The 27404-nt window shown below is 50.6% G+C and overlaps 1 protein-coding gene across 8 annotated transcripts; it reads left to right on the forward strand.

Moving 5' to 3' along the window:
- Positions 1-27404, forward strand: SLC43A1 (solute carrier family 43 member 1). Of its 8 annotated transcripts, none has more exons than XM_036880354.2 (15): positions 1-766; positions 2061-2227; positions 10797-10974; positions 11084-11139; positions 11271-11347; positions 16884-16976; positions 18582-18715; positions 19611-19792; positions 20843-20989; positions 21081-21116; positions 21334-21472; positions 23791-23932; positions 24195-24268; positions 26006-26129; positions 26645-27404. In XM_036880354.2, exons 2-15 carry the CDS (start codon positions 2074-2076, stop codon positions 26789-26791), a joined length of 1683 nt encoding a protein of 560 aa, XP_036736249.2. In that variant the 5' UTR covers positions 1-766; positions 2061-2073; the 3' UTR covers positions 26792-27404. The 8 variants fall into 8 exon arrangements, with proteins under 8 accessions (XP_036736249.2, XP_057363045.1, XP_036736253.2 ...); XM_057507062.1 differs by having other exon boundaries at positions 1-635; XM_036880358.2 differs by lacking the exon at positions 1-766 and adding an exon at positions 779-1045.

The following is a 27404-nucleotide window of genomic DNA, read 5'->3' on the forward strand; positions in this document are numbered from 1 at the left end:
GCATCGCAGCCCCCAATCCACCCCGGACCTCCCTGCATGTAGGTAAGTACTATTGTTATCGGAATTTACAGAGGAGGAAGCCAAGGCTCAGAGATGTTAAGCAACGTGCCCAAGGTAAGCCAGGCCAGTCAGTTTCAAAGTCGAGACTGAGACCTCCACCTAACTCCAAAGAAACCTGAGTCATTCTGTCACTCGGAAAGCACTACTCCCAGCTGCAGAGTTCAAACCCCACCCAAGCCGGCCCTGCATCAGGACAGTTTGCTCCAGCCAGTCAGTCTGTTCTGACCAAGGATGCAGAGGGTGCTGCCTGATTCTTCTGAGGGACCGAGGGGGAGGGGGAGGGTGGAAATTTTAGGTGCCGGGCGTGAATCTGGGGACCAGAGGGCGAGTCACGTGCGCGTGAAACTTGACCTGGGGGAGGGGAAGGGGAGGCAGCCCCCGCCCCTACTTCTGGGGGCAGCCCGGGACGGGTGTAAATACAACTATTAGCTACGTAAATGCGCTCCGTCCACGCGTCGCTTCGCGGATCGGTGGCGGCCAGAGGGTTCCCATCTCTCCGACTTCTTCCGAGGGGACAGAGGAGGCGAGAGCACCCGGCTGTCTGAACCTCCGAGGCCTCCCGGCCCGGCGCGCAGGTAAGTCCCGGCGCCCGAGCCTGTCGGAACTGGGGCCGCGACCCCGGACGCCGAGAGTGGTCGCGCCGCCTGGGCACTGAGCTCCCCGAGGCGTCCGCGGCGGCAGGAGGCGAGTCTGCCCACCACCAGAGGTGGGCGGCGGGAGTAGTCGGGGGCCCCGGCTGCCGGTCCGCTGAGAGCTGCGCGGGCCGGCTCCGCAGACACCCGCAGGCGCCCCGGGAACAACCCGTTACCTGGGCGCGTGGTCCCGCCACGCGTGTCCCCCCCTCCGCCCTCCACTGGCCCCTGGGACCTCTCTCTTCCTCTCGGCCTCCCTTGCTGCACTTCCTCTGTTTAGCTCAACACTCTGGTCGGAGTTCAACCCGACCTGCCCGAGCGCGTGGATCCAAAACCCCATTTCACAGATGCGGGTACTGAGGCTCCCCGCACAGCTCCCCGCGGGGGAGGCGAGTCGGGCTTTCCTCCCCACCCCCCGCCCCTTCTCTCTTGCCCTTTCCTGTCCCTCTCCTCTCGGCTTTTCTCGGGCTCACCCCCGGCCACTCCCTGCCCCTGAGACGTTCGCGCCCCTTCTCCTGCCGCGGCAGCGGCGGCCGCCCCGGCGCGGGGGAGCGTGGGCTTCTTCCCTCCCTCTGGTAAACACACCCGCCCGCCGGCCCGTCCGCCGCCACTGCCCTTATAAAGTCAGCGGCCGCTGGACTTCCTGCCGGAGCTCGAGCCCCCTTCCCCTGCCGGAGAGGGCGGGCTGGCCGGGAGGCGCGCAGCGGGGTGCCCCGCGCCCAGCAGAGTGAGTGTGGGGCGCCCGCGGCGCCGAAGGGCACGCCCTGGGTCTCCTCTACGTGGCAGCTGTTGGCTAGCACCGAGAGACTTGCAGGGTCATGGGTCGCCTGCTGCGGAAAGGGGGAGGCTTGCGGTTGCCCAGCCCCAGAGGAGAGGAGTGGTCTTATGGGGGCCACAGGAAGCGGAGGGGTGGGGGGCGTCTTAGGCTAGCCTCTGACTTCCCCTTCCTCCCCCGCTTGTTTCTGGGGGGTCCTTCCTAGCGCTGGAGGCGGGAGCCTGGCTAGCGGAGGCTTCAGAGCGTGCCTAGCCCCTTGCCGACCTTTGGGGATTTGGGGAAGTGCCAGGCTCTGCGCGTCCGGGTCTCGGTGGAAGAGCCCGGCAGCGCGCCAGGAAGCTGTTGCGTGCAGACAGGACCTTCGTTGTTTCCGATAGGGGCCCGGCGGGATCCCAGCTCCGCGTGCGCCCCTGGCGCTAACGGTGCACCCAGGATCGGGCTGGCGGCTCTCTCTGAGAATCTCAGGGCTCTGGGAGCCTCCATGAAGGCCCCCTCTCAGGCAGGCTCGAGGGGGTCACTGGAGCCTCCATGATGCAGGACCCTTCCCAGGGGCCGCTGGGGGTCCCTTCGCTCAGCACCCTGTTCCTGTGCAGGCTCTCGGCCAGCATGGCCCCCACGCTGCAGCAGGCGTACCGGAGGCGCTGGTGGATGGCCTGCACGGCTGTGCTGGAGAACCTCTTCTTCTCGGCTGTGCTCCTGGGCTGGGGCTCTCTGCTGATCATGCTCAAGAAGGAGGGCTTCTATTCCAGCATATGCCCAGGTATGCCCGAGAAGGGGCGAGCCCAGAGGGGAAGGTGGAAGCTGGATAAGGTCAGGTGTCTGTAGGGACCCAAAGCAGGGCTGCTTAAGAGAGAGCAGCACGGGCAGGGAGAGGGCAGCCCCATTTCTTGACCTCTTCAGACTTCATCTAGAGAATGGGTGGCGTTTATCCTATCCAGTCGTCACCGAATGTCAGGTATCCTGCTGGGCATCTAGATCCTGAGACTGACCCACAAAGTCCTAAGCCTTTGGCAGCCTCAGGTCTAGAACAAGATGGAGATTTTTAGAAGCTCTGTACCTCACTGAGTGAGGGATTTCTTCCTAGCGCTCTCCTAAAGCGGAATAAGACAAAGGAGAGCCTACAAAGTGTACCTGAATGCAGCTCATGGGCGTACTCTTCCTTTTTCAGGACCTTTAAGCACCCAGGTCTTCAAATCACCCATTTGCACAAAGCCTCATTTCCACCAGACCAGGCCTTGTGCAGGGCTCCCGTTTTCCATTTCAGTCCCCTTGGCTTTGTGTGAGTGGCCCCATCTGGTGGGAATTCTAACACTCCTTGGGAGCCAGTACTGTCTGCAGGTGCCCTGGGGGCAGGACAAAGCCCTCCTGGTGTCTGGGACTCCAGCTCTGAGGTCTGATGGATATCACCCGTTTTTGGGAAGGAGAGAACTGTGCTGACAAGCTCAGTCTAAGGAGCCGGATGGATGTGGAGTTCAACCCTTCTCCTCCCGCCCTCGCCCTCCTTTTCTTCCTCCCTGATCCATGTTATGGAACAGGCTTTGGAGGAAGGCCAGTTGGGTTAGAATCCCAGCTTCTACCATTTTTACCAGCTGGGTGACATTGACAAGTTCCTAAAACTTTGAGTTTCAACTGCCTCGACTATATAACGGGAAGAATAATAATATGCATCCTGTGCAGTGCTGTGAGTCAACAGGCGTCTTCCTGCACCTCACCTCAACTGCAGGCACCTGTCTTGGCTGTGGGAGAAGACCGTTGCCTTGGGGGTGGGTGCCGGGGAGGTCTTGATCTCTGCTCTGAGTGGCACCTGCTCCACGGTGGGGGTTGCTCTGCCCCGGCAGAGTTATCTGGGAGGAAGCAGCAGGTGGCACTGAGAGAAGGTGACTTGCTCACATTTCCCACACCAAATTACAGTATGGTGGGAGGTGGAGGAGGTAGAGATTAATGTTGGCAGCTGGCCTAGGCAGAGATTAATGTTGGCATCTGGCCTAGGGAGGGAGGTTGGGTCAGGAGGGGCAGGCTTGGGATGAAATGGTAGGCCTTCCAGGGTGGCTGAAAGAACCAAGGGCAGGGCTAGGATAGTTATAGGGGACTTGTTTGCAGGTGGGGTTGACAAATCCAGTCTCTGAGCTGTTTACCTTGGAGATGGGAAAGGACCTGCCCTTTACTGCCTGGTAGTCTTGAGGCCAGCCACTGCCCATCTGGTAGCTGCTTCTTGCTGTTACCACCTGTTTCTTTGTTTTTTTTTTTAAATCAACTTTATTGAAAATTAATTCATATCATACATTTTGATGAATCTTGACAAATTTATACACCTTGGAACCATCAGCACAATCAATCTTAAGAATATTTCCATCACCCCCAAAACTTCTGCTTCCTTCTACTGTGCTTTAAAAAAATATGTATAAGAGCTTGAAGTATGTCACAGACCTTACAATTCACCTGTTGAAAGTGTACAGGTTAATGGTTTTGAGTACATTGGGTTGTGCAACCATCACCACTATTCTAGAACATTTTCTTTACCCCAGAAAGTAACTCCCCATTAGCAGTGTCATATACATTTGTCTGTGACAAAAAAAACAGATTTGTCTATTAGGAACATTTTATATAAATGGCATCTTATAATATACTGTCTTTTGTGACAGGCCTTTTTACACTTAGCATGGCTGTTTTCAAGACTCATCCATGTTGTAGCATGTACCTACAGGACTTGGTTTCTTTCAATTGCTGAATAATACTCCATTGTGTGGATCTACCACATTTGATTTATCCGGTCATCAGCTAATAGACATTTGGGTTCCCACTTTTTGGTTATTCTGAATAATGCTCTAATGAATACTCATGTGCAAGTTTTTGTGTGGATATATGCTTTCCTTCCTTTTAGGTATGTATCTAGGAGTGGAATCAATGAGCCATAGAGTAACTCTGTGTTTTACCTTTTGGGGAACCTCCGACTGTTTTCCAAAGTGGCTGCACCATTTTACATTCCCACCAGCAGTATATGAGGGTTTCAGTTTCTCCACATCCTTGCCAACACTTGTTGCTCTTCTTTTTTATTATAGCCCTTCTAGTGGATGCAAAGTGTTAATTTTTTATGGTTTTGATTTGCATTTCCTTAATGGCTAATGATGGTGAGCATCTTTTCATGCTTCTTGGTCAATGGTATGTCTTCTTTGAAGAAATGTCTGTTCAGACCTTTGCCCATTTTTAAATTATTTGCCTTTTTATTTTTGAGTTGTAAGAGTTCTTTGTATTCTAGATACAAGTCCCTTATCAGATATATATGACTTGCAAAGGTTTTCTCCCACTGTGGATTGTCTTTTCACATTCTTTGTGGTGTCCTTTGGAGCACAAAAGTTATTTTTTTTATTATTATTATTTATGTTTGGTTTATTTCACTCAACATGTTTTTGAATTCATCTTGGTGTTGTCCAGGTTTTTTTAAATTATTATTTTTATTAAGGTATTATTAATATACACTCTTATGAAGGTTTCACATGAAAAAACATTGTGGTTACTACATTCACCCATATTATCATGTCCTCTCCATACACCATTGCAGTCACTGCCAGTCAGTGTAGTAAGATGCCACAGAGTCACTATTTGCCTTCTCTGTGCTACACTGTCTTCCCCATGATCCCCCCCACACCATGTGTGCCAATCATAATACCCCTCAATCCCCTTCTCCCTCCCTCCCCACCCACCCTCCCCTCCCCCTCCCCTTTGGTAACTGCTAGTTCCTTCTTGGAGTCTGTGAGTCTGCTGCTGTTTTGTTCCTTCAGTTTTGCTTCGTTGTTATACTTCACAAATGAGGGAATTCATTTGGTATTTGTCTTTCTCCACCTGGCTTATTTCACTGAACATAATATCCTCCAGCTCCATCCATGTTGTTGCAAATGGTAGGATTTGTTTCTTTCTTATGGCTGAATAGTATTCCATTGTGTATATGTACCAGATTTTCTTTATCCATTCGTCTACTAATAGACAACTTAGGTTGCTTCCATATCTTGGCTATTGTAAATAGTGCTGCAGTAAACATAGGGGTACATATGTCTTTTTGAATCTGAGAAATTATATTCTTTGGGTAAATTCCTAGGTGGGATTCCCAGGTCAAATGGTAACTTCTATTTTTAGTTTTTTGAGGAACCTCCATATTGCTTTCCACAATGGTTGAACTAGCTTATATTCCCACCAGCAGTGTAGGAGGGTTTCCCTTTCTCTGCATCCTTAGCAGCATTTGTCGTTCTTAGTCTTTTCTGTGTTGGCCATCCTAACTGGTGTGAGGTGATATCTCATTGTGGTTTTAATTTGCATTTCCCTGATGATTAGCGATGTGGCACATCTTTTCATGTGCCTGTTGGCCACCTGAATTTCTTCTTTGGAGAATTGTCTGTTAATATCATCTGCCCATTTTTTAATTGGGTTATTTGCTTTTTGGTTGTTGAGGCATGTGAGTTCTTTATATATTTTGGATGTTAACCCCTTGTACAAAAGTTCTTAGTATTGATGAAGTCCAGTCTGTTTTTAGTTTTGCCATTTGTGTTTTGGGGTCATGTTTAAGAAATCATTTTGCTGCCTATTCTAAGGTAGCAAAGATTTATGCCTGTGCTCTCTTTTGAGAGTTTTATAGTTTTAGCTCTTACATTTAGATGTTTGGGCCATTCAGAATTAATATTTGTCTACGGTGTGAGGCACCCTCCTGGTGTTTTCAGTTGCCCCGGTGAGTCTGAGCCTGGTTGTCTGGGATCACTAGAGGAGACCAAGGTGAACCCTCCTCCTTTTGTTAGAACTTACTTGTTCACTATTGGAAAGCAGGGCACATGTCTCTCTCCTGTACCTCTTTTCATTCAAGGAACTCCAGCCGAAATCCTCGAGAGATCAGGCTCAGCGTGTGCTCTTCCCCGCTCTGCCTCAGCCATGCTGCCCTGTCACAAGAACCTGCTTCCTGCTTCTTGCGGCCTCATTCGCTGTGGTCTCAGCCTGCCTCTCCAGGGTCCCAAGAATACAGACCAGTCATCTGTGTCTCCATCGTGTGTGGAAATAGACAGGCAGCATGGCTTCCAACTCTGTTCTGTGCTGCTTGGCTGATTTGATCCAGTTACTTTGTAACAGTATCTGAGTTACCCTATATGTAAAATGGGATCAATGATCCTTACCTCATGGGGTGTTGTGAGAATAAACTTAAAATGAGAGCAGGCGTACAAAATCCAGACTGCATGTGGCGGTTGTTATTATGTTCTGGACCCAGCTTTGCCATCATTTGCTGTGTGACCTTAGTCAAGTCACCACCCTCTCTGGAGCTCCACTTCTAAGTCTATAAAATGAAGTGGACAACCCGTGAACAACTCACCTTCCTATGCCACAGAGCAAAGATGTGAGGATCAAATGTCACTTAACAAATGTGGAGCTCATTATTGAGGTGCTCATTAGTGTCAGCTTTGGGGTTCCCTGGCCATACCCTCTGTCTTCTCTGGTTTCTGCTCTCTCTTGAGGAATGCCCTGGGGTAGGTAGTTGACCCACCTGTAGGGACATCGCAGCGGAAAAGGGCTCTGTAACTCAGAATTTAGGCAGGGACAATTCATTTTATCACACACTACTGTATAATAGAGCATCAGTGCCAAAATAAAAAAAAAATGGCTTAAGTTCATTAAGCATTTACTATTTGTTAGATCTTGTGTCCTCATACCAAATCTGATATAGGTATTGTTGTTAACCACATTGGATAGAAAAGAAAGCTGAGACCTGATCAGAGAGGCTAAGTAACTTGACTGATGTCCCATGGCTAATAAGTAAGGAGCTGAGTGAGGATTCAACCCAGATCTAATTCTGGGAAAAGTGTGGGTGTCCCTGACCTCCTTCAGCTTAGTGTTCTCCTGGGGGAGTCCAGCCATTCACAAGACCACCAGCTAGAGCCCAATCCTACCAGTGTTTTGCTGAACATGACTATGTTAACTGTAGAAAGTAAAGCGTTAGGAGGGGGAGGAAGGGCTCACTGACGGAGAAAAAAAAAGTGGGGTCTTGTGAGCGTTCATGTGTGCAGCAGTCCTACCACCAGCCTCTCCAGTGGTTGCAACCACTATCCCCATTTCACAGATGAGATGACAGCCCCAGCATTTCAGCAGCACCCCTACTGGAGCCAGGATTTGAATGCGCTCTGACTGCAGAGGTGGAATGCTTAACCATGATCCTGTTTTCCAGTATTTCCTAGACCTAGGCGTTGGTAGTTCACCTTCATGATTTTACCATTTCTGTGTGTCATAGGTACTATTATTTACTTAAAATGTCCTTTTAAATCAACCCACTTAAAAAAATTAGCCTCATTAAAAAGTGTAATATCCTTGGATCGTGGGTTTGATGTTACTCATACACACACGCACATACATCATACACGTTTCTAACGTATATGTACACGTGTATGTAAATATATGTTCTAATACATATATATGTATGTATGTATATTTATGATACACACTCAAATAACTAATAACTATGAAACATCAAAAACCATCCCATGTATGCCCTATACCCATCTTGAGTCCCCCACATGCTATGCACACCACATTTTGGGAAACTCTTTTTTCTAAGGCTTCCAACTCCATCTCTAGCTTATCAAATACAGTTGCCCTGCCCCACCCATGCCTCACTTTGCTTGTCTGTGAAAGTGGGGTGCTTGGATTTCAGAGACTTCTGTTGTAATTGACATGGATGGAGGTCTGAGAGGTCTTTGCATCTTAGGCTGGCTTTCCCCTTGGTTCAGAAGTCTGGCGTTATCCAATCACTCTGAGTGATCAGGACTCTGAAACTAGCTCATATTGATCAAATTCACAAGAGGCCAGTCAATATACCAGAGAAATGAATGCATTAACTGACCTTGAGTTATTAGCAGTGCACTGAGCTGAAATTCTCCATCAGTGGAAGGACATTTGCTTGCCAGCACTGCCTGGGAAACTTCCCAAGCTGCTGTTTTCCCTGTGGTGCAACAGAAAACTGCTGGCTTTGGAGATTGTCTTGAGTTTGAATCTGAGCCTGCCTGTAAGAAACTTACGACTGAGTTGCTTTGCTTCTCAGAGCCTCATTGCCTAGGAAATGGGGATCATTATACTTGCTTTGTAGGGGTGTTGCAAGGATTAAATGAGATACTATATGAAAAAGCCTGGCATAAAGTAAACGTTTATCGTTGAGAGCTAGTGGGGTTGTTTGTGAGAGAAAGTGTCATTTGATGGTTAAGGATCTAGAGTAGGGATGGTGTCTAATTCAGAGGCTGCAAACTTGAATGCCAGTTGGGTGGGGAGTGGTGCAGGCAGTTAATAATAATTGGGCAAAGCAGGGCAGGTGTAAGATGGAAAATGCCTGGGAGCTGAAAGAATGCTGGGGACTTGGCCCATGCGGCTAGTTGGCAGGTGAGGTGGCCGGCTATGGGGGCTGGAGGTCAGAGGTTGGCACTGCACGGGGAGGGGAGGCCCAGATTGTTCACAGGTCGACTCACAGGGTGACCTGGAGAGGACAAACCTTGGCAAAAAGGGTAGCCTCCACCCAGCTCCAGTAGTGGCCAGGTCTTTGACTTCTTACAGAGAAACCAGATTTTTATGTGATAACTCCTGACTGTAAGCTGGCACCTAATTAAAATTTGCAAGCCAAGCAAAGCATGTGTGTGAGCCATTGCTGGCCACCTCTTTGCAGCCTCTGGCCTAAGTCATCTTTCCATTTCTTCTGGCCTTACCCACCATGTCCCAGTGCAGTGCTTGACAAACAGCAAATGTCCAATAAGGGTGTGTAGATTAAATAAACAGATGTAGACAAACCAGGGTTGGAAATAAACATGATAAAAAAGAACACTAAATGATGGGGCTAGCCTGAATCCCAAGGGCTCTGTGGTCTAAAGCCCTACCTGTTTCTTTTGGGTGCCTGAGCCCACTTCCCAGCTTCCCTGGCATCTGGTACCTTCCGATGGGAAACTCCCCATTGCTCAGCATGCTTTCCTGGCTACCAGCCTTCATGATCTGAAAATTCTTCCTTATGTTAACATACGGGTCACCTCACTCTTCTGCTGCCTGCCCTTTGGATATCTGAAGTTAGGTGTCATGGTCACCATTGAGGGCAGGTGCTTCCCCCTTCCCAGCATTCAGGCACTGTCATGTCCTCCTGTTTTGTTCTCTTCACAGCACCTGTCAGTCTTTAAGTCAGTGTCCATTTGTTCCCTTGTTTATTATCTAATATAAGCCCACGAGAGCAGAGAGCTTCCTGCCTCACTCATTGTGGGGTCCCAGAACCTAGACAAGAGGCTTACTACATCGTTACCCTCTAGGGGACCATCATCTACTCCTTCCTTAACTAATTCAGGAGCATTTTCTATGGGCGAATCCCTGTGCAAAACTCTCTGCTCACCTCCAGCCAATCTCCCATGGAGCCAGTGGTTTAGGCATTTTCTGCTCCCTTTTACAGGCAGGTGCCTGAGGTTCAAGGAGAGGGAGTTACTTGTTACACAGCTAGTAAGGGTGATGGTGGGAATTCAGACCCTGGTCTGTCTTTATTTCAGGGGCATCCTGAGTTTGCCCCTGGCAGTGATGCCTAAGTAGCAAATGGGAGGCAAGGGGAGCAGCCATCTCATGACCCACTGAGGACTGAGTAAAGTGATATCATGTCCCGCCCCCATGACTAGCCTTTTTATTAACTTGTCACAACTCCAAGGTGGCAGTTAACCTCGAGGACAAGTCCTCCAGGTGGACTTATAAAGGGTACTGGGGGGCAGTCATAATTCTATGCCTCAGTTTCCTCATCTGGAGCATTGGGATACTTTATTAGGTGACTCATGGGGTTGGCATGCATGAATCAATACACTGAATGTTGAGAACAGTGTCTACAACATAGTTAAGTGCTCAGTAAATATTAGCTATTTTAGCAGAATGCCATTTATGGGGAATATGTCTTCTAAGTTTTAAGTGAATTCTTGTTACACCAATTGAGTACCACTGACTAACTTTGTACCCAGATTTGAGGGTGCTTCCTATTGGGGGGTCTACAAACCCCCTAATCTTGGGTATGGAGTGAATATTACAGCTTTGTGAACACTTTGATGTCCATTGTCACGTTCGAGCTAATTGAGGCCTCAGATTGGGTGTATGACTCTTGCTGGGCCAGACACTAATTGCTGCCATTTATGGAGCCCCCTCCCCACCAGAGTAGATATGAGTCTAGGCCACCCCCAAAGTTACCTGGTTGGCTGTGATTCAGAAGTATGGATTTGTGTGCAGGACCCCGATCCCAGGCTGATCTCTTCTACACCCAGCTGCTCCTGCTGTCATGTGCTGAGCCCTCCCTTCCCCCTCCTCAGCTGAGAACATCACCAATACCACCCAGGATGAGCAGCCCTGGTGGCCGAGCTGTGACCGCCAGGAAGAGATGCTCAACTTGGGCTTCACCATCGGCTCCTTCGTGCTCAGTGCCACCACCCTGCCGCTGGGGATCCTCATGGACCGCTTTGGCCCTCGGCCCACGCGGCTGGTTGGCAGGTGAGGTGGCCAGCTGTGGGGGCTGGAGGTCACAGGTTGGCACTGCACGGGGAGGGGAGGCCCGGATTGTTCACAGGTCAACTCCTCCTCCTTCCCTGGGTCTCCACAGTGCCAGCTTCGCTGCATCCTGCACCCTCATGGCCCTGGCCTCTCGGGACACCAAAGGTTAGATGTCTGGCCTCTTGTGCCCCCACAAGAAAAGAATGGGTGGGATGAAGATGGATGTGTACCCCAGGTCCTGCCCTTGGCCTCCCTGGGCTCCCCAGGTGCCGTCATGTACCCCTCTCCCTTCCCAGTTCTGTCTCCATTGATATTCCTGGCACTGTCCCTGAATGGCTTTGGTGGCATCTGCCTAACGTTCTCTTCACTCACGGTGAGTATGACAGGCCCTGGCTTGGCAGCAGGGCACCCGAGGTGGGGAGTGTGAAGCGGGAGAGGGGCCAGTGGATGCAGAGAACGTGTGTGTGTATGTGTGTGTGAGGTTGTGTTCCTGTGGATGACACCATGTGTGTCAGAGTATGCGTGTGTGTGCCGAGCACATACTGTCTACTGAGCTCGTTCTAGGCACTGGGGCTACAGCACAAACAGAACTGACAACTTCCTCACCCCTTCCTGGAGCTTGCCCTCTCCAGTTGGGGAACCAGGTGGCTCCAAAACAAGTAAACTCATAAATTATGTCAGGAGTCGTAAGTGCCGGAAAGAAAGTGAGCTTGGGTAATGGGATTGATAGTAACGGAGAGGGAGCAGCTTGCGCTGGTGTATTTGTGATGCTGTCAGCTGGAAAGGGTATGAATAGGTAAAGATATTTGTGAGTGTATTAGATTGAACTGTATTAGATTGAACAGGCTTTTCACAGGGTTCGTCCTCTTACATATGTGAATTCTGTGTGATACTCTAAGCGTGTGTGTAAGAATCTGAGTGAGATTAGGGTTAGAGGCTTATGAGTGTGTGGAGGGGGGAAGGGTGCCTGGCAAGACCAGCCTGTTTATCTCGGATGAGGGCCGCCCCGATCCGCCCCGTCCGCCAAACTGGGTGTTTTTGGATCCAGCAGCCGCCTTTAATTCCAGCCCGGGACATTTCACAACTCTCTCAGGAAGCGGATCCCTTCCTCCTCGCCCCCTTCCTCAGCCCTTCTCCACACTGTGCAACTTGGCTCGGGCCCTAAATCCCTTCTCTCCCGGCCCTGCCCTGCCCCGCGCGGCGGGGCTTCCAGCCTTAGACCCTGCGGTGGCCCTGGCCGCCCAGGGGACTCTGCCGGCCGCTGGCCCTTCGCCCCGCCCCCTGCCCGAGGGCTCTTCAGCCAATGGCAGCGCGCGGCCTCTGACCCGCCCCCGCCCCGCCCCCGGCGCTGGCACCGCCCCCGGCCTCTGAGCTCGCGAGCAGCACAAACCTAGCCGCGACGACCAGCGCCGTCCAGCCGGTTAGAGCGCGGTTAGCCATGCCTGCCTCGCACCCTCCCCAGGGGCCTCGCACCCTCCCCGGGGACCTACCCCCTTCGCCTTGTTGGGTGGAGATCTGTTCTGGGACGGGGTGCCAAAGGCACGGCCGCTGTTCCCTGGCGTTTTGCCTGGCGTTCTTGGCAGCGTGCTTTGCAGATGCAGGATGCCAGAGAAACCTGCCTGAGTCGGGGTCAACCGGGCCCCACCCCACCTTCATAGCCACTTGGAGGTCGGTGGGAGACCCGATTGTCTGTTTGCCCACCTTTCTTTCTCGGGCTATTTGAGATCCCCTTCTGGGCCTGTGGAGAGGGTTTACGCTTTGTGTGGGATCTGTTGGCCTGGGGAGGATGGTGGGGCCAGACGAGGGTGTATACAAAGGGCAGCGTGACTTTGTTTTCCCCTCCCCTGAGGGCCTGGGTCAGGCCAGTGAACAGAACATACAGTTTTCTACTGGTGGGAATTCTGGGCTTGCTTTGCATGTCAGAGCCACCTTCCCTGGACACCTGGTTTGCTCCTGCCCCCTCTCTTAGTCCCACCCTCACTGCCCTAGCCTGTCCCATGATTTGTCCTGGAATAGCAAAACTTAGACTAGGGCCTTTGGGGCCACCTGGAGGGTTAAGTGGAGTCAGCCATGGTCACAACCTTGGGGGCTGGGGCAGAGCTAGGATGGCCAGAACAGGGGGAAAGTCATTAACGTGCTCTGTGAGCTTGAGTGCATTTCTTTCCCTCTCTGGACCTCAGTTTTCTCATCTGTCAAGTGAGTTATCCTACATCAGTGTTTCTTTTCTTTCTTTTTTTTTTTTAACATAAGAATTTTTTTTTTGTTACGGTATCATTGATATACACTCTTATGAAGGTTTCACAAGAAAAACAATGTGGTATATTCACCCTTATTATCAAGTCCCCCCATACCCAACTGCAGTCACTCTCCATCAGTGTAGTAAGATGCCACAGAGTCCCTATTTATCTTCTCTGAGCTACACTGTTTTCCCCATGACCCTACACTCACGAGGTGCACCAATCATGATAGGGCACAATTCCCTTCTCCCTCTCTCCCCACCTGCCCTCCCCCACACCTCCCCTTTGGTAACCACCAGTCCCTTCTGCTGCTATTTTGTTCCTTCAGTTTTGCTTCATTGTTATACTCCACAATGCGGGAAATCATTTGGTGTTTGTCTTTCTCCACCTGACTTATTTCACTGAGCATAATACCCTCTAGCTCCATCCATGTTGTTGCAAATGGTAGGATTTGTTTCTTTCTTATGGCTGAATAGTATTCCATTGCGTATATGTACCACATCTTCTTTATCCACTCATCTACTGATGGACACTTAGGTTTCTTCCATATCTTGGCTATTGTAAATAGTGCTGCAATAAACATAGGGGTGCATATGTCTTTTTGAATCCGAGAAGTTGTTTTTTTGGGTAAATTCCTAGGAGTGGGATTCCCACGTCAAATGGTAATTTCTATTTTTAGTTTTTTGAGGAACCTCCATATTGCTTTCCACAATGGTTGAACTAGCTTACATTCCCACCAGCAGTGTAGGAAGGTTCCCTTTTCTCTGCATCCTCGCCAGCATTTGTTGTTCTTAGTCTTTTCTGTGTTGGCCATCCTAACTGGTGTGAGGTGATATCTCATTGTGGTTTTAATTTGCATTTCCCTGATAATTAGCGATGTGGTACATCTTTTCATGTGCCTGTTGGCCACCTGAATTTCTTCTTTGGAGAATTGTCTGTTAATATCATCTGCCCATTTTTTAATAGGGTTATTTGCTTTTTGGTTGTTGAAGTGTGTGAGTTCTTTATATAATTTGGATGTTAACCCCTTGTCGGATATGTCATTTACAAATATATTTTCCCATACTGTAGGATGCCTTTTTGTTCTGCTGATGGTGTCCTTTGCTGTACAGAAGCTTTTTAGCTTGATGTAGTACCATTTTTGCATTTCTGATTTTGTTTCCGTTTCCTGAGGAGATGTGTTCAGGAAAAAGTTGCTCATGTTTATGTTCAAGAGATTTTTGCCTATGTTTTTTTCTAAGAGTTTTATGGTTTCATGACTTACATTCAGGTCTTTGATCCATTTTGAGTTTACTTTTGTGTATGGGGTTAGATAATAATCCAGTTTCATTCTCTTGCATGTAGCTGTCCAGTTTTGCCAACACCAGCTGTTGAAGTGGCTGTGATTTCCCAGTTGTATATCTATGGCTCCTTTATCATATATTAATTGACCATATATGGTTGGGTTTATATCTGGGCTCTCTAGTCTGTTCCATTGGTCTGTGGGTCTGTTCTTGTGCCAGTACCCAATTGTCTTGATTACCGTGACTTTGTAGCAGAGCTTAAAGTCAGGGAGCATAATCCCCACCCCCCCTGCTTTATTTTTCCTTCTCAGGATTGCTTTGGCTATTCAGGGTCTTTTGTGTTTCCATATAAATTTTATAACTATTTGCTCTAGTTCGTTGAAGAATGATATTGGTATTTTGATAGGGATTGCACTGAATCTGTAGATTGCTGTAGGCAGGATGGCCATTTTGACAATATTAATTCTTCCTATCCATGACCACGGGATGTGTTTCCATTTATTGGTATCTTCTTTAATTTCTCTCATGAGTGTCTTATAGTTTTCACAGTATAGGTCTTTTACTTTCTTGGTTAGGTTTATTCCTAGGTATTTTATTCTTTCTGATGCAATTGTGAATGGAATTGTTTTCCTGATTTCTCTTTCTGCTAGTTTATCATTAGTGTATAGGAATGCAACAAATTTCTGTGTATTAATTTTGTATCCTGCAACTTTGCTGAATTCAGATATTAGATCTAGTAGTTTTGGAGTGGATTCTTTAGGGCTTTTTATGTACAATATCATGTCATTGGCAAATAGGGACAGTTTAACTTCTTCCTTGCCGATCTGGATGCCTTTTATTTCTTTGTGTTGTCTGATTGCCATGGCCAGGACCTCCACAACTATGTTGAATAAAAGTGGGGGGAGTGGGCATCCTTGTCTTGTTCCCAATCTTAGAGGAAAAGCTTTTAGCTTCTCGCTGTAAGTATCATGTTGGCTGTTGGTTTGTCATATACGCCTTTATTATGTTGAGGTACTTGCCCTCTATACTCATTTTGTTGAGAGTTTTTATCATGAATGGATGTTGAATTTTGTCGAATGCTTTTTCAGCATCTGTGGAGATGATCATGTGGTTTTTGTCCTTTTTGTTGATGTGGTGGATGATGTTGATGGATTTTCGAATGTTGTACCATCCTTGCATACCTGGAATACATCCTATTTGATCATCATGGATGATCTTTTTGATGTATTTTTAAATTCGGTTTGCTAATATTTTGTTGATTATTTTTGCATCTGGGATATTGGTCTGTAATTTTCTTTTTTTGTGGTGTCTTTGCTGGTTTTGGTATTAGAGTGGTACTGACCTCATAGAATGAGTTTGGGAGTATACTCTCCTCTTCTACTTTTTGGAAAACTTTAAGGAGGATGGGTATTAGATCTTCACTAAATGTTTGGTAAAATTCAGCAGTGAAACCATCTGGACCAGGAGTCTTGTTCTTAAGTAGTTTTTTGATTACCAGTTCAATTTCGTTGCTGGTAATTGGTCTGTTCAGATTTTCTGTTTCTTCTTGGGTCAGCCTTGGAAGGTTGTATTTTTCTAGAAAGTTGTCCATTTCTTCTAGGTTATCCAGTTTGTTACCATATAATTTTTTGTAGTATTCTCTCATAATTCTTTGTATTTCTGTGGTATCCATAGTGTTTTCTTTCTTATTACTGATTCTGTTTATGTGTGTAGACTCTCTTTTTTTTTTTGATAAGTCTGGCTAGGGGTTTATCTATTCTGTTTATTTTTTTGAAGAACCAGCTCCTGCTTTCATCAATTCTTTCTATTGTTTTATTCCTCTCGATTTTATTTATTTCTGCTCTAATCTTTATTATGTCCCTCCCTCTACTGACTTTGGGCCTCATTTGTTCTTCTATGTCTAGTTTCATTAATTGTGAGTTTAGACTGTTCATATGGGATTGTTCTTCTTTCCTGAGTTAGGCCTGTATTGCAGTATACTTCACTCTTAGCATGGCCTTTGCTGTATCCCACAGATTACATCAGTGTTTCTTAAACACCTTTTCCATGGGTTAATAGAAAGTGTCACATGATAAAGGGCTCCATAAACAGACTAATTTGGGAAATGCTGGGATTAAACAAAATTGACAAAATTTCTCTTTGAGGGCACGTCTGGGAGCCCTTAGATGGTAAAGTGCATTGGGAGTCTGTAGGAGGGTTAAAGTCGTTTCCGACATTGATTTTTGCCTTAGAACTTTTCCATTGCGTCTCATGGGGCTGGTGTTCTTGGAGCTCACTTTGAGGTCGGCTGGCTGGCTGCTTCCCAGCTTTCTCAGGCAGGCGGGGAAAGGGGCACTCTGGGTGGGTGTCGGGGTCTCCCCTGCTCACTGGCACTGCTCTCCTCCCCTAGCTGCCAAACATGTTTGGGAACCTGCGCTCCACTTTCATGGCCCTTATGATCGGCTCCTATGCCTCTTCTGCCATCACATTCCCGGGAATCAAGGTATGGAGCTGCCTGTGGTGGACAGTGGGGTCACGGGTTTTCAGTTTGCTGTGACACAAGAAATGGGTCACCTGGGTGAGTAGTGGCTAGTTTGTCTGGTGACCTCGTTCCTGACCATTGGAGGTCAGGTCACACCACCTTGGGGAAGAGGGGGGAGCACTGAGGCATCATGGGAAGAGCCCAGGTGCTGCTCCTCACCAGGGACCTGGCTTCTCTGCTCTCCTTCTTTCCTGGACCATTGACACATCCAGGCCTTCCTTCGCCTTCTCTCCTGGGCCAATGCAAGCTTTCTCAGCTGGTTTCCTTGCCTCTGATCTTTTCCTTCCCTAATCTTTTATTTGCATGATTTCCAAAATGGTCTTAGGTGGAGGACTGGCTCATACCTTCTCTGCTTTGCCTACAGAATCAAGTCCATCCCCTTCACATGTATTCAAGGCCCTCGACTCTCTGGCCTTAGTCCACCTTTCCAGCCACATCTCCTTCCCCTGCCCCAGAGAGGCTGGTCAGCTTGGGTCCAAGGTTAGTCCAGAACAGGCTAGATCCTGGACAGGAGGCATGAATCCATACCTGGGGCAAGCTTGGGCTCTCATTTCTTCCTTTGAGATAGAATGAGATCAAAGCACCCTTTCAGCTGGGCCATAAAACGTTCCACAGGTTCTGCCTTGGGCAGTTAATTTGTTAGTTTGGAGGGCACTTGTTCAGCACCTGCAAAGGAGTTTGAGAGTGCCTTGATGGGTGGCCCGCAGTTATCCAGGTGGCAGTAGGCATGGTGGGTGGTGGTTCTCCCTTCTTTTCAACTAAGGCAATGGGATTTGAGGAGCCAGATCTTAGCCCCGCTTTTTTTGGGGTGTGGCCCTTTGAAGCTCTGTCCTGCCCCAAGGCCCAAGGCTGATGAGAAGCAGAAATTGTTGTATGCAGTACTGAAGCTCTGAGCAAGAGTTCGAGGGAAGGAAAGATTTGTCACTGCAGGCAGAGGGTGGCAAGAAGGACAGGAGGAGAGACACCATCTCTACATACCAGGCTTCCCCAGGAGAGGGGCTGACAGTGGCACAGAATCCCAGTTAGTTCAGAACCTGGTTGTCCTGGGGTTAGGACAGGCACCTGTATGCACACCACCTGGGAGCACCTGTGAAAGGTGAGATAAGGTTTCTCAGATGGGGTTTGTCCTTCCCTCACGGAAGTGCCGGGAAGGGACAGGGTAAACACGGTCAGGCACGGTAAACTTAGAGCAATCATCTTCCGTTTTTGTACATAGAATGAAATGACTCCCTTTGTGTGAAAACAAACGTGTATGAAGTCATAGGCAAAATGTATGTGCCTTTTAAAATAGTAATTGTGATTTCAAAGACGTCTCGAGCTTGTGTCCAGCAAGTTCAGCACCTTGTGGGGCTATTTCACACCCCTTTAGGGGGCTGGTGTGAAAAAGGAAGAAGATGGTGGGTCTTCTAGGTCTTACTCTTAACTTCTGTCATTGATTTACTCATCTGCAAATTGGGTTCAAAGAATGGGGTAGTCCAGACCTCCTGTAAGGCCCTGAGGCCTGCATTCGGCCTCAGGCTGGGAGCGCAGCGGCCATGCCCATAGGCCCACCCCCTCCATCCACAGCTCCTCTACGACGCGGGTGTGGCCTTCGTGGTGATCATGTTCACCTGGTCAGGCCTGGCCTGCCTCATCTTTCTGAACTGTGCCCTCAACTGGCCCAGTGAAGCCTTTCCTGCTCCCGAGGAAGTCGACTATACGTGAGTGGCTGGCAGTGTCGGGGCTGGGGTGTGGGGGAGCCCAGGGCTGTGGTGGTGTGATGGAGTCAGAGAGACCTGGATTTGCAGAATCACCTGAGCTTTCAGAGCTCTGCCTTCTCATCTATATGATGGGCTTGACCCACCATCCCTCCCTTCCCTCCATTCTGCACCCAGGTGTTTAAATAGAAGCGGCAGATAACAGGTGATCAAAGCATGCTGGCTGTTCCTATTATCCTTTCTGGGTCTAGAGGACAGGATCCAAGTAGGAGGGACCCCAGCAATGGGTGCCGTGTGCCAGGTGGGCCCAGAAGGGAATACAAAGGACTCAAATATCCATCCCCCCAACCTTTGTGGGGCAACCTGAATGCCTACTTTTCCCAGTCTGTGTCAGTGCAACAGCAGACAGGGTTGATGAGCCACAACCAAGCACACAGGGTGCCAGTCCAGTAGCTGATACGTGTCCAGTGCCCGCTGTATACACGGCACTGTGCTTAGCCCTCATACCATTCTCACAGCTCTACCACATGAATTCTGTAATTAATTCCGTCATAACAAAGGCTTAGGGAACAAGGTGACTTTCCTAAGGTCATACTACTGAAAGGGTGGTGAATCAAAGGTTGGAACCAGGCTGTCTGACTCCAGAATCTGAGCTCTTATGCTGCCTTTATGGCAATAGCCCAGCTGAAGCACCGCTCACCCACCCTTCACTGCCTGGGCGCAGAGCTGCCCCCTGGGCCGGGCTCTGAGCGACACAGACATGCCCTGTGCTAGGGGGCATGTCAGCTGGCACGTCAGTGCTGGGAAAGGGGCCAGACTAGGGCAGCCCCCTAGAGTCTGGCTGTTGAGGGTGGGGCTCTGTGTGGCTGGTTCCCATGTGCTCTGGCCTGGCGGCCGGCAGGAAGAAGATCAAGCTCAGAGGGCTGGCGGTAGATCACAAGGTGACAGGTGACCGCTTCTACACCCACGTGACCGCTGTGGGCCAGCGACTGAGCCAGAAGGCCCCCAGCCTGGAGGAGGGGAACGAGGTCTTCATGCCACCCAAGGATGTTCCTGGCGCCTCAGAAGCCCCTGCTGACAGTGAGTGTTCAGTCTCGGTACCAGCCTTGGGGGGCAGGAGGGTGGGGCCTCACGCTTAGTGAGGATCACTCCAAAGGGCTCATTCTCTCCCCTCCATTCTCTCAAGCCCCAGGATGGAGGTGGGAATGCTCCCCACTTACAGCGTGGGGGAAATCAGAACTCTGAGAAACCTGGGAAGTTCAGGTTCCGGGTGTTCTGCCAGATTCCTGGGCTGAGGGAGGGAGGAGCTTCCAGAATGGGCAGCGTCTCTGGGGCTGAGGGGCAGCTGGTGGCGTCCAGGCTCCCTGCAACCTCTGAGCGGGTTGCATCAGGCCTGCCCTGTGAGCCGGCCTTCAGGCCCTCGGCGCCCCCTGCTGGCCACAGAGGAGCCACACCTGCCTTCTGCCTGGACCACTTGCCTAGGAGTGTCTGTCCACTTCAGATGAGTGGAAGGAGCGTGGGCCTTGAAGTCAGGAGAGGAGGGTTTGAGTCCCTCTCCCCAAATCCAGGCCATGTGTCTTGGGTAGATCACTTAACTCATCTCTAAACTGCACCCACAACCCCCTCCTCACAGGGAAGGCAGTTGTGAGGACTGAATGAAGCCACGGCTGTGGAAGCTCTTTGTAAAGTGCAGGATGGGGTGCAGTAATGAGGATGATACCCTGACCCTCCCATGGCTGACCTGCAGCCTCCAGCCCCATGAGTGTGGAAAAGTCATTGAGCTCTCTGAGCCTCAATTTCCTCATCTGTAAAATGTACAGATAGGGTCGTTGTACAGTTTCACTAACTGGGACGTGTCAAGTGTGCAGCGCATAGTAAGTGCTTAATAAACAGTAGCTAGAGTTACTATTATACTAGGCTGAGGTCATCTGACAGTGTTCTGTTGAGATAGTTTTGGAGCTGGACAAGAACTCGGAGGTGGAGAGTTCGAAGCCTTGTTTTTGAAGAAACCAGTCCCTCTCAAAAGTCACATGGTTAGGGTCCGAGTCCCCACTAGCACTGCATGGGCTGGGGCAATCAGAGGGAAATGGAAGCTCAGGGGCTCAGGGGCAGGCCCTGCTGTCTCCTCAGAGTCCGTCCCCTTCCGCAAGAGCCTCTGCTCGCCCATTTTCCTGTGGAGCCTCCTCACCATGGGCATGACCCAGCTGCGGGTCATCTTCTACATGGCCGCCATGAACAAGATGCTGGCGTTCCTTGTGACCGGCGGCCGGGAGCACGGTGAGGTGCTGCTTTGCCCACCGGGGCGCTGGGGCACAGCGGGCCTCCAGCCGAACGCCTCTCATCCTGGCTTCTCTCCCATCCCCAACAGAGGTGGACAGCCTGATGCAGAGGGCAGCAGAGACAGGTAGGGGACAAAAGCTGAGGCCCTGGCCTGTACCCACCCACCACAGCCTGCTCTGCCCCATACCTCTGGGCGTTTTGGGGATCTGGGAGTCAGGAGTCAGAGGAAGGCCCTGAGTTTTGGCCTCCCTCTCCTGCTGGAAGTGGGTGACATTGTCCACTGGGCTGCTGCCATCCTTTGTGCTGGCCCCTGACCTCACTTCTCTTCCCATCCTGCCCAGTTGGGTTCTACTCCTCTGTCTTTGGGGCCATGCAGCTGTTGTGCCTGCTCACCTGCCCCCTCATCGGCTACATCATGGACTGGCAGATCAAGGACTGTGTGGATGCACCCAGTGAGGGCACGGCCCCTGGAGATGCCAGGTGACCTGCCCAGGGATGGTGTCAGCAAGTAGTCATATGGTGCTTTTCATGTTCTATGTGCTTTCACATCCAGCATCTCATTTCATTCTCCCAAGAGTCCTGGAAAAGCAGGGGTACCTCCCCATTTTACAGATGAAGAAACTGAGACTAAAAGGGGCATAGCTTGCTTCATAATAGGTACAGCTAATACCATGTGCTCACTGTGCACTTGGCACCTTGCATTGTCTTATTTAGTCATGCAACAGCCCTCTGAGGTAGGTACATTATTATCCTCATTTTGCAGATGAGAAAGCTGAGACACAGAAAGGTTAAGTAACTAACCCAAGATTACACAGCTTTTAGTAGCAGGCTCCAGACCTATGCTATCAAAGGAACACTCTAAAACCTTCTTAAGGCTAGAAGAGAGTTGGTGTATTAGATATCTATTTGCTGTATAACAAATTACCCCCAAACTTGGCATCTTTAAACAACACACATTATATCATACAGTTTCTGAGAGTCAGGAATCTGGGAATGACTTAGCCAGGTAGGTCTGGCTCAGAGTCTGTCTGTGTGAGTCTGTTCTGGCTGCTATAATACAATACCACAGACTGGTAGCTTATGAACAACAGAAATTTATTTCTCACAGTTCTGGAGGCTAGGAGATAAAGATCAGGGCAGCAGTGTGGTTGGGTGAGAGCCCTCTTCTGGGTCACAGACTTCTTGTGTCCACACATGTGGAAGGGGCTAGGGAGCTCTGCGGGGCCTGTTTTATAAGTGCACTGATCCTATGAGAAGGGTTCCACCCTCAGGACCTAATCACCTCTCAAAGGCCCCACCACCACATTGGGCATTAGGATTGCAACAGATGGATTTAGGGGAGACACGAATATTGAGACCATAGCGCTTCTCTCGTAGGGTTGCAGTCAAGCTGAGGCCTGGGGATATAGTCATTTGTGTTGACAGGCGGAGGGAGAGTCTACTCCTAAGCTCATACATGTGCCTGCTGGCAGAGGTTCAGTGCCTCCCCACCTGGGCCCTACACAGAGCTCACGACATAGCAGCTGGCTTCCCCAGAGTGAGAGGTCAGAAGGAGGGAGGCCATGACAGAAGCCGCAGTGTCTTTCATATCGTAGTCTCAGCAGTGACATGCCATCACTGCCGTCGTGTTCTGCCAGCCACACAGAGTGACTGTTACAGTGTAGAAGGGAACTGCACGGGCTGTGGCTACACAGGGGCCATCTTGTTGACTGGAGACCGCTGCTGGGTCTCCTGACTGCTTGTGCTCTTTTGGTGCTAATCCAAGTAGTTCCTGTTCACCCAAGAGGATGGGAGGGGGGCAAGCCTGTGGCTCCCCGCCCCCCACAAACAGTGCCCTGGCACCCAGCCTTCCTCCTCTACCCTCGGCCCCTGATGGCCATGCTGCATCAGCAGGGCCCTCTGTCTGGCACGGATGGGCAGCCTGCCCTTATCCCAGCCTACTGACCTCTCCCCAGGCCAGCCTGAGAGCCCTTGATTGTGCCAGAGAGAGGGACTTGCTGGGCAATCCGGAGCTGAGCTGCCATCTCCAGAGTGACATCACCTTGTCCAGGCTGGTGGGCAGAGACGCTTCCGCAGGGCCTTCCGATGAGGGGCAGTACGAGAGGCCCCATTCTCCACCTTCCTTCCCAGACTTGATTCTCTGATTTCAGTGTGTATGAGAAACCCATGGGGTGTTTGTCAGAGTGCAGATTCCTGGGCCCTACCCCAGGGATTCTGATGTCTGGGGTAAGGTGCTGGAACCTGCTTTTTATTTTATTTTATTTTTTTATTAAGGTATTATTGATATACACTCTTATGAAGGTTTCACATGAAAAACAATGCGGTTACTACATTCACCCATATTATCGTGTTCCCCTCACACCCCACTGCAGTCACTGTCCATTGGTGTAGTAAGATGCCGCAGAGTCCCCACTTGTCTTCTCTGTGCTACACTGTCTTCCCCATGATCCCCCTGACACCATGTGTAATAATCATAATACCCCTCAATCCCCTTCTCCCTCCCTCCCCACCCCTCCCCTTTGGTAACTGCTAGTCCCTTCTTGGAGTCTGTGAGTCTGCTGCTGTTTTGTTCCTTCAGTTTTGCTTCACTGTTTCACTCCACAAATGAGGGAAATCATTTGTGGAACCTGCTTTCTAAAGAAAGGCCCCCGGTGATGCCGGTGCAGTGGTGAGGGAGAATTACAGGGCTGGAGCAGTGGTCTCCCTTCTCCAAGGCCCAGCGGGAAGGGAAGGGCCGGGCTGAGAACCAGGGAGCTGCTGGGAGGTAGGGGCAGTGGCCAGCGACCACCTGTTCTCAGGGACGGGGTTGCCACCAAGTCTACCAGACCACGCTACTGCAAGATTCAGAAGCTCACCAATGCCATCAACGCCTTCACCCTGACCAACCTTTTGCTGGTGGGTTTTGGCATCACCTGTCTCATCAACAACTTGCACCTCCAGGTACCTACTCCCATCCTGCTCTGCCTGCCTCCCATGACTCCAAAGGGACGGCTCACCCTGGGCCTGCCTTCCCAGGCCATGGTGCTTGGCCTCGGGGCTGTCTGTTTTCTGGCTTCTCCACTAAGTGTTTCTGGTAGATTGGGTCAGTGATGGAGTAGGTGTGTGTAGACGGGCTGAGTGGGGCTCTGTTTTCCCCTCCGCCTTACCCACCCTTCCTGCCCCACTCCCACTTTTGACCTCTTCCCTCTCTTTTTGGTTTCAGTTTGTGACCTTCGTCCTGCACACCATGGTTCGTGGTTTCTACCACTCTGCCTGTGGGGGCCTGTATGCTGCAGTGTGAGTTACCCTGGGCTGAACTGAGCTTCCCCCCATACTGGAGAGCCCCAGAGCAGAGCCAGCAGGGCCCCAGACACCCCTTAGTGCACGCTTTTCCAGCCTCCCTGGCGTGCGGACATCTTGGAGTGGGTGGGGCTCCCGGAGGCTGTCTCCTGCCCTGTCCTCACCCAGCTCCACTGGTGAACCTCACTCACGTCCATGAAGCTGCCTCCCCACCACAGGACAACTCCACTGCCGGTCGTCCCTTAGGGGAAGCTGAAATACTCGGTTTGATGACACTTTGGGCCTATGTCTGCTCCCTGGAATGGCTCCCAAAGCAGCCCCTCTCCCCATGTCAACCCTATAGAAATTTCCAGACAGCTGTCTTGTTTGCTTTATAACTTTCCTGCTTCATGTGGAACAGCCCCCAATTCCTGTTTCCTCTCCCTCTTCTGGTTTCCCCTGCCAGGCGTGCTGAGTGACGCTAGTGACTCTCCTGTGTGTGCCGTGGTATTATAGCAGTGACAAAGTCATGGCCGTTATGAGTGCTTAATCTGCGGCACACATGGTGTAGGAACTTGACCAGCACTTCCTTAGTGAAAGCCCACAGCATCCATCTCAGCAGCGGGCGGCCCTGTTCCTGCAGTGGCTTCAGCCAAAACCTTGGCGTCCTCTCTGCTGTGTCTCCTCCTTGCCCCTTCTCTTCCACATCCAACCCCTCAGTGATTCTGTCTGCTCCACATCCACATCCCCATCCACTTCCCTATCCACATCCCCATGCCCGTCTCCTGGTCCCCAGTGTTGCCTGCCCCTCTGTCCTGGATTATTGCAGCAGCGTCCAAATGGTCTCCCTGCCTCTGTCCTTGCCTCCCGGAGTCTATTTTTAATACAGGGGTTGGAGACACCTGTCAGAGACATAAGTCTCTTCACGTCACTCCCTGGCGTCCTGTTTTGTCTCATGCAGAGAAAAGCCAAAGGCTTTATTATGGCTTAAAAGACTCTGTAAGATCTGGCCCCAAGGACCTCTTCTTTCCCCTCCCCTGTGGCTCACTCTGCTTCAGTCACTGTGCCTGCCTGCCTTGTGCCTCAGAAACCCCAAGTGTGATCCCAGCTCAGGGTCTTTGCACTTGCTAGAATATTCTTCCTCCAGATATCCACAAGGCTCACGGCCGTCTTACCTTCTCCAGGTCTTTATCTGGCTGTCCTCTTCTCCATGAGGGGTTCCCTGCTTTCCTGACTATAGCGGCAACCCCCTTGATACTCCTGCCCATCTCTGCTAACTTCTGTCCTTTGCATGATCACTTCTAACATGATGCATTTATCTCAGTTACTGCCTGGCTGCCACCTGCCCCACCAGAATGCCACCTCCAGGAGGGCAGGCATCTTTGTCTGTTTGGTTCATTCTGAATCCCCACACATCTAGAATGATCCTGGCACACAGTCGGAGCTCAATGAGTATTTGGTAAAAGAATGAATGAACAGCCAGGTGAGATTAGTGCTGCCCTATCATTAGTAGAGGGCTCAGAGGTCAAGTTACTTGCTATTATCAGACAGACAGATGCTGTCAGAGCCAGCTCAGTGGTCCTGAGGTCATGGCATACAACCTCCAGGCCAGGGACCAAAGAGCACATGCACAGAGACCCTTAAGCTCTACCCTTCCTGGCTAATGGGGAGCCGAGTCCCAGGGGGCTGGGGGGAGGGACTGGGCTGCAGAGGACTGCATGCCCCTCATGCTTGCCCCAACCCCCGCACCGACAGGTTCCCATCCAACCACTTCGGGACGCTGACGGGCCTGCAGTCGCTCATCAGTGCTGTGTTCGCCCTGCTCCAGCAGCCGCTCTTCATGGCCATGGTGGGACCCTTGAAAGGAGAGCCCTTCTGGGTGAGAACTGGGGGGGGGCATGGGGGAGCAGAAGCCCTGTTCTGGGGTTCAGGCAAGGAGTTGGGCCCCGGGTCTTGTATGTGATAGAATCCCTCACTCCTCATCTCAGTTTGGAGGTGAGGCCTCTAATTTTGGGGTTCCCAAGCTGGCTGCCCATCAGGACCCCTGTCAGTGTGTTGAATATACAGATTCCCAGCCTGCTGACTCAGCACCGTTACTTGGGAGGTGGCTCAGTCCTGATCCAATCCAGTGTCACCCAGTGCGGGGGTGCCCTCTCTAGCACCTCCCCCACACCCTGTTAGCTCCAACAGCCTCAGTGCTGGGGCTGCCCTTGCATGAGGCAGCAGCCACTGGTATTGTTCCAAGGGCTTTTCCTTACCTTGAACTGACAGTTGCCTCCCTGAAGCTGGTCTTCTCTGGAACAAACACAGCTGGCTTCTCCCTGGTGGGGGCTCAGGAGGGTGATGAGGGCGAGCAGGTACCTACTTGGCTCCGTCTCTCTCCTTGCCCTAAAGGTGAATCTGGGCCTCCTGCTGTTCTCGCTCCTGGGATTCCTGCTGCCTTCCTACCTCCTCTACTACCGTGCCCAGCTCCGGAAGGAGTACTCTGTCCCCTGGGAGGGCCCGCTGAAGGTGCCCAGCAGCCCTGAGGTGACTGCGTAGACCTCAAGGCCAAGTGAGCTGGATAACTGGCAGCCAAGGCCTGAGCCCCCAAAGGGAATGCCTCGTTTTTCTTTTCTACCTGTAACATATGCACAGAACCAGGGGCCATGGATTTATAAATACCAGAGAAGTTCTATTTTTGTAGGGACTTTCTAAAACGAAAAAAAATCCCTTAAAAAACAATTCCCCCCACCCAAGCAATGCTCCATTGACCGAAGATAGCCACTGTGCTAGAAGGACTGGGTCTTCTTCTCTCTCCCATTGGAGGAGACCAGGGTGTGGGCTGTCCTTTCTCTGGGCCTTCCTCCTAGGGGGCGTGTCTCCTGGTGCCTTCCGAGGGCATGAAGGATCAGCAAACAGGCTATCCCTAAGGTCCCAGCTGTGCAGTGCCCAGGATGTGCATGCATGCATATGTGTGTGCGTGTATGTGTGCGTGTATGTGTATGTATGTGTGTATAACAACCTTCCCCTCTGAGGAAAGTGGCCTGAGGTACTGGCTGTGTCCTAGATGGGATGTGGGGGGTAAGCCCCTTCCAGGGGCTGGAGGGCGGGTTCCCTCCCTGGTGCTGTTTCTTGCAGGTCTCAGAGGAAATAAAAAGGGAAGTGAGAGACT

Source organism: Manis pentadactyla, chromosome 9 (assembly GCF_030020395.1).
Source record: "Manis pentadactyla isolate mManPen7 chromosome 9, mManPen7.hap1, whole genome shotgun sequence".
Taxonomy (NCBI): Eukaryota; Metazoa; Chordata; class Mammalia; order Pholidota; family Manidae; genus Manis; species Manis pentadactyla.

Excerpts from the sequence above, each read along its gene's own strand:
- SLC43A1 (XM_036880354.2), top strand. The coding sequence starts at position 2,074 with ATGGCCCCCACGCTGCAGCAGGCGTACCGGAGGCGCTGGTGGATGGCC. Across the intron at positions 10,975-11,083 it reads CCCACGCGGCTGGTTGGCAG|TGCCAGCTTCGCTGCATCCT; the intron begins GTGAGGTGGCCA and ends GGGTCTCCACAG. Across the intron at positions 11,140-11,270 it reads GGCCTCTCGGGACACCAAAG|TTCTGTCTCCATTGATATTC; the intron begins GTTAGATGTCTG and ends CTCCCTTCCCAG.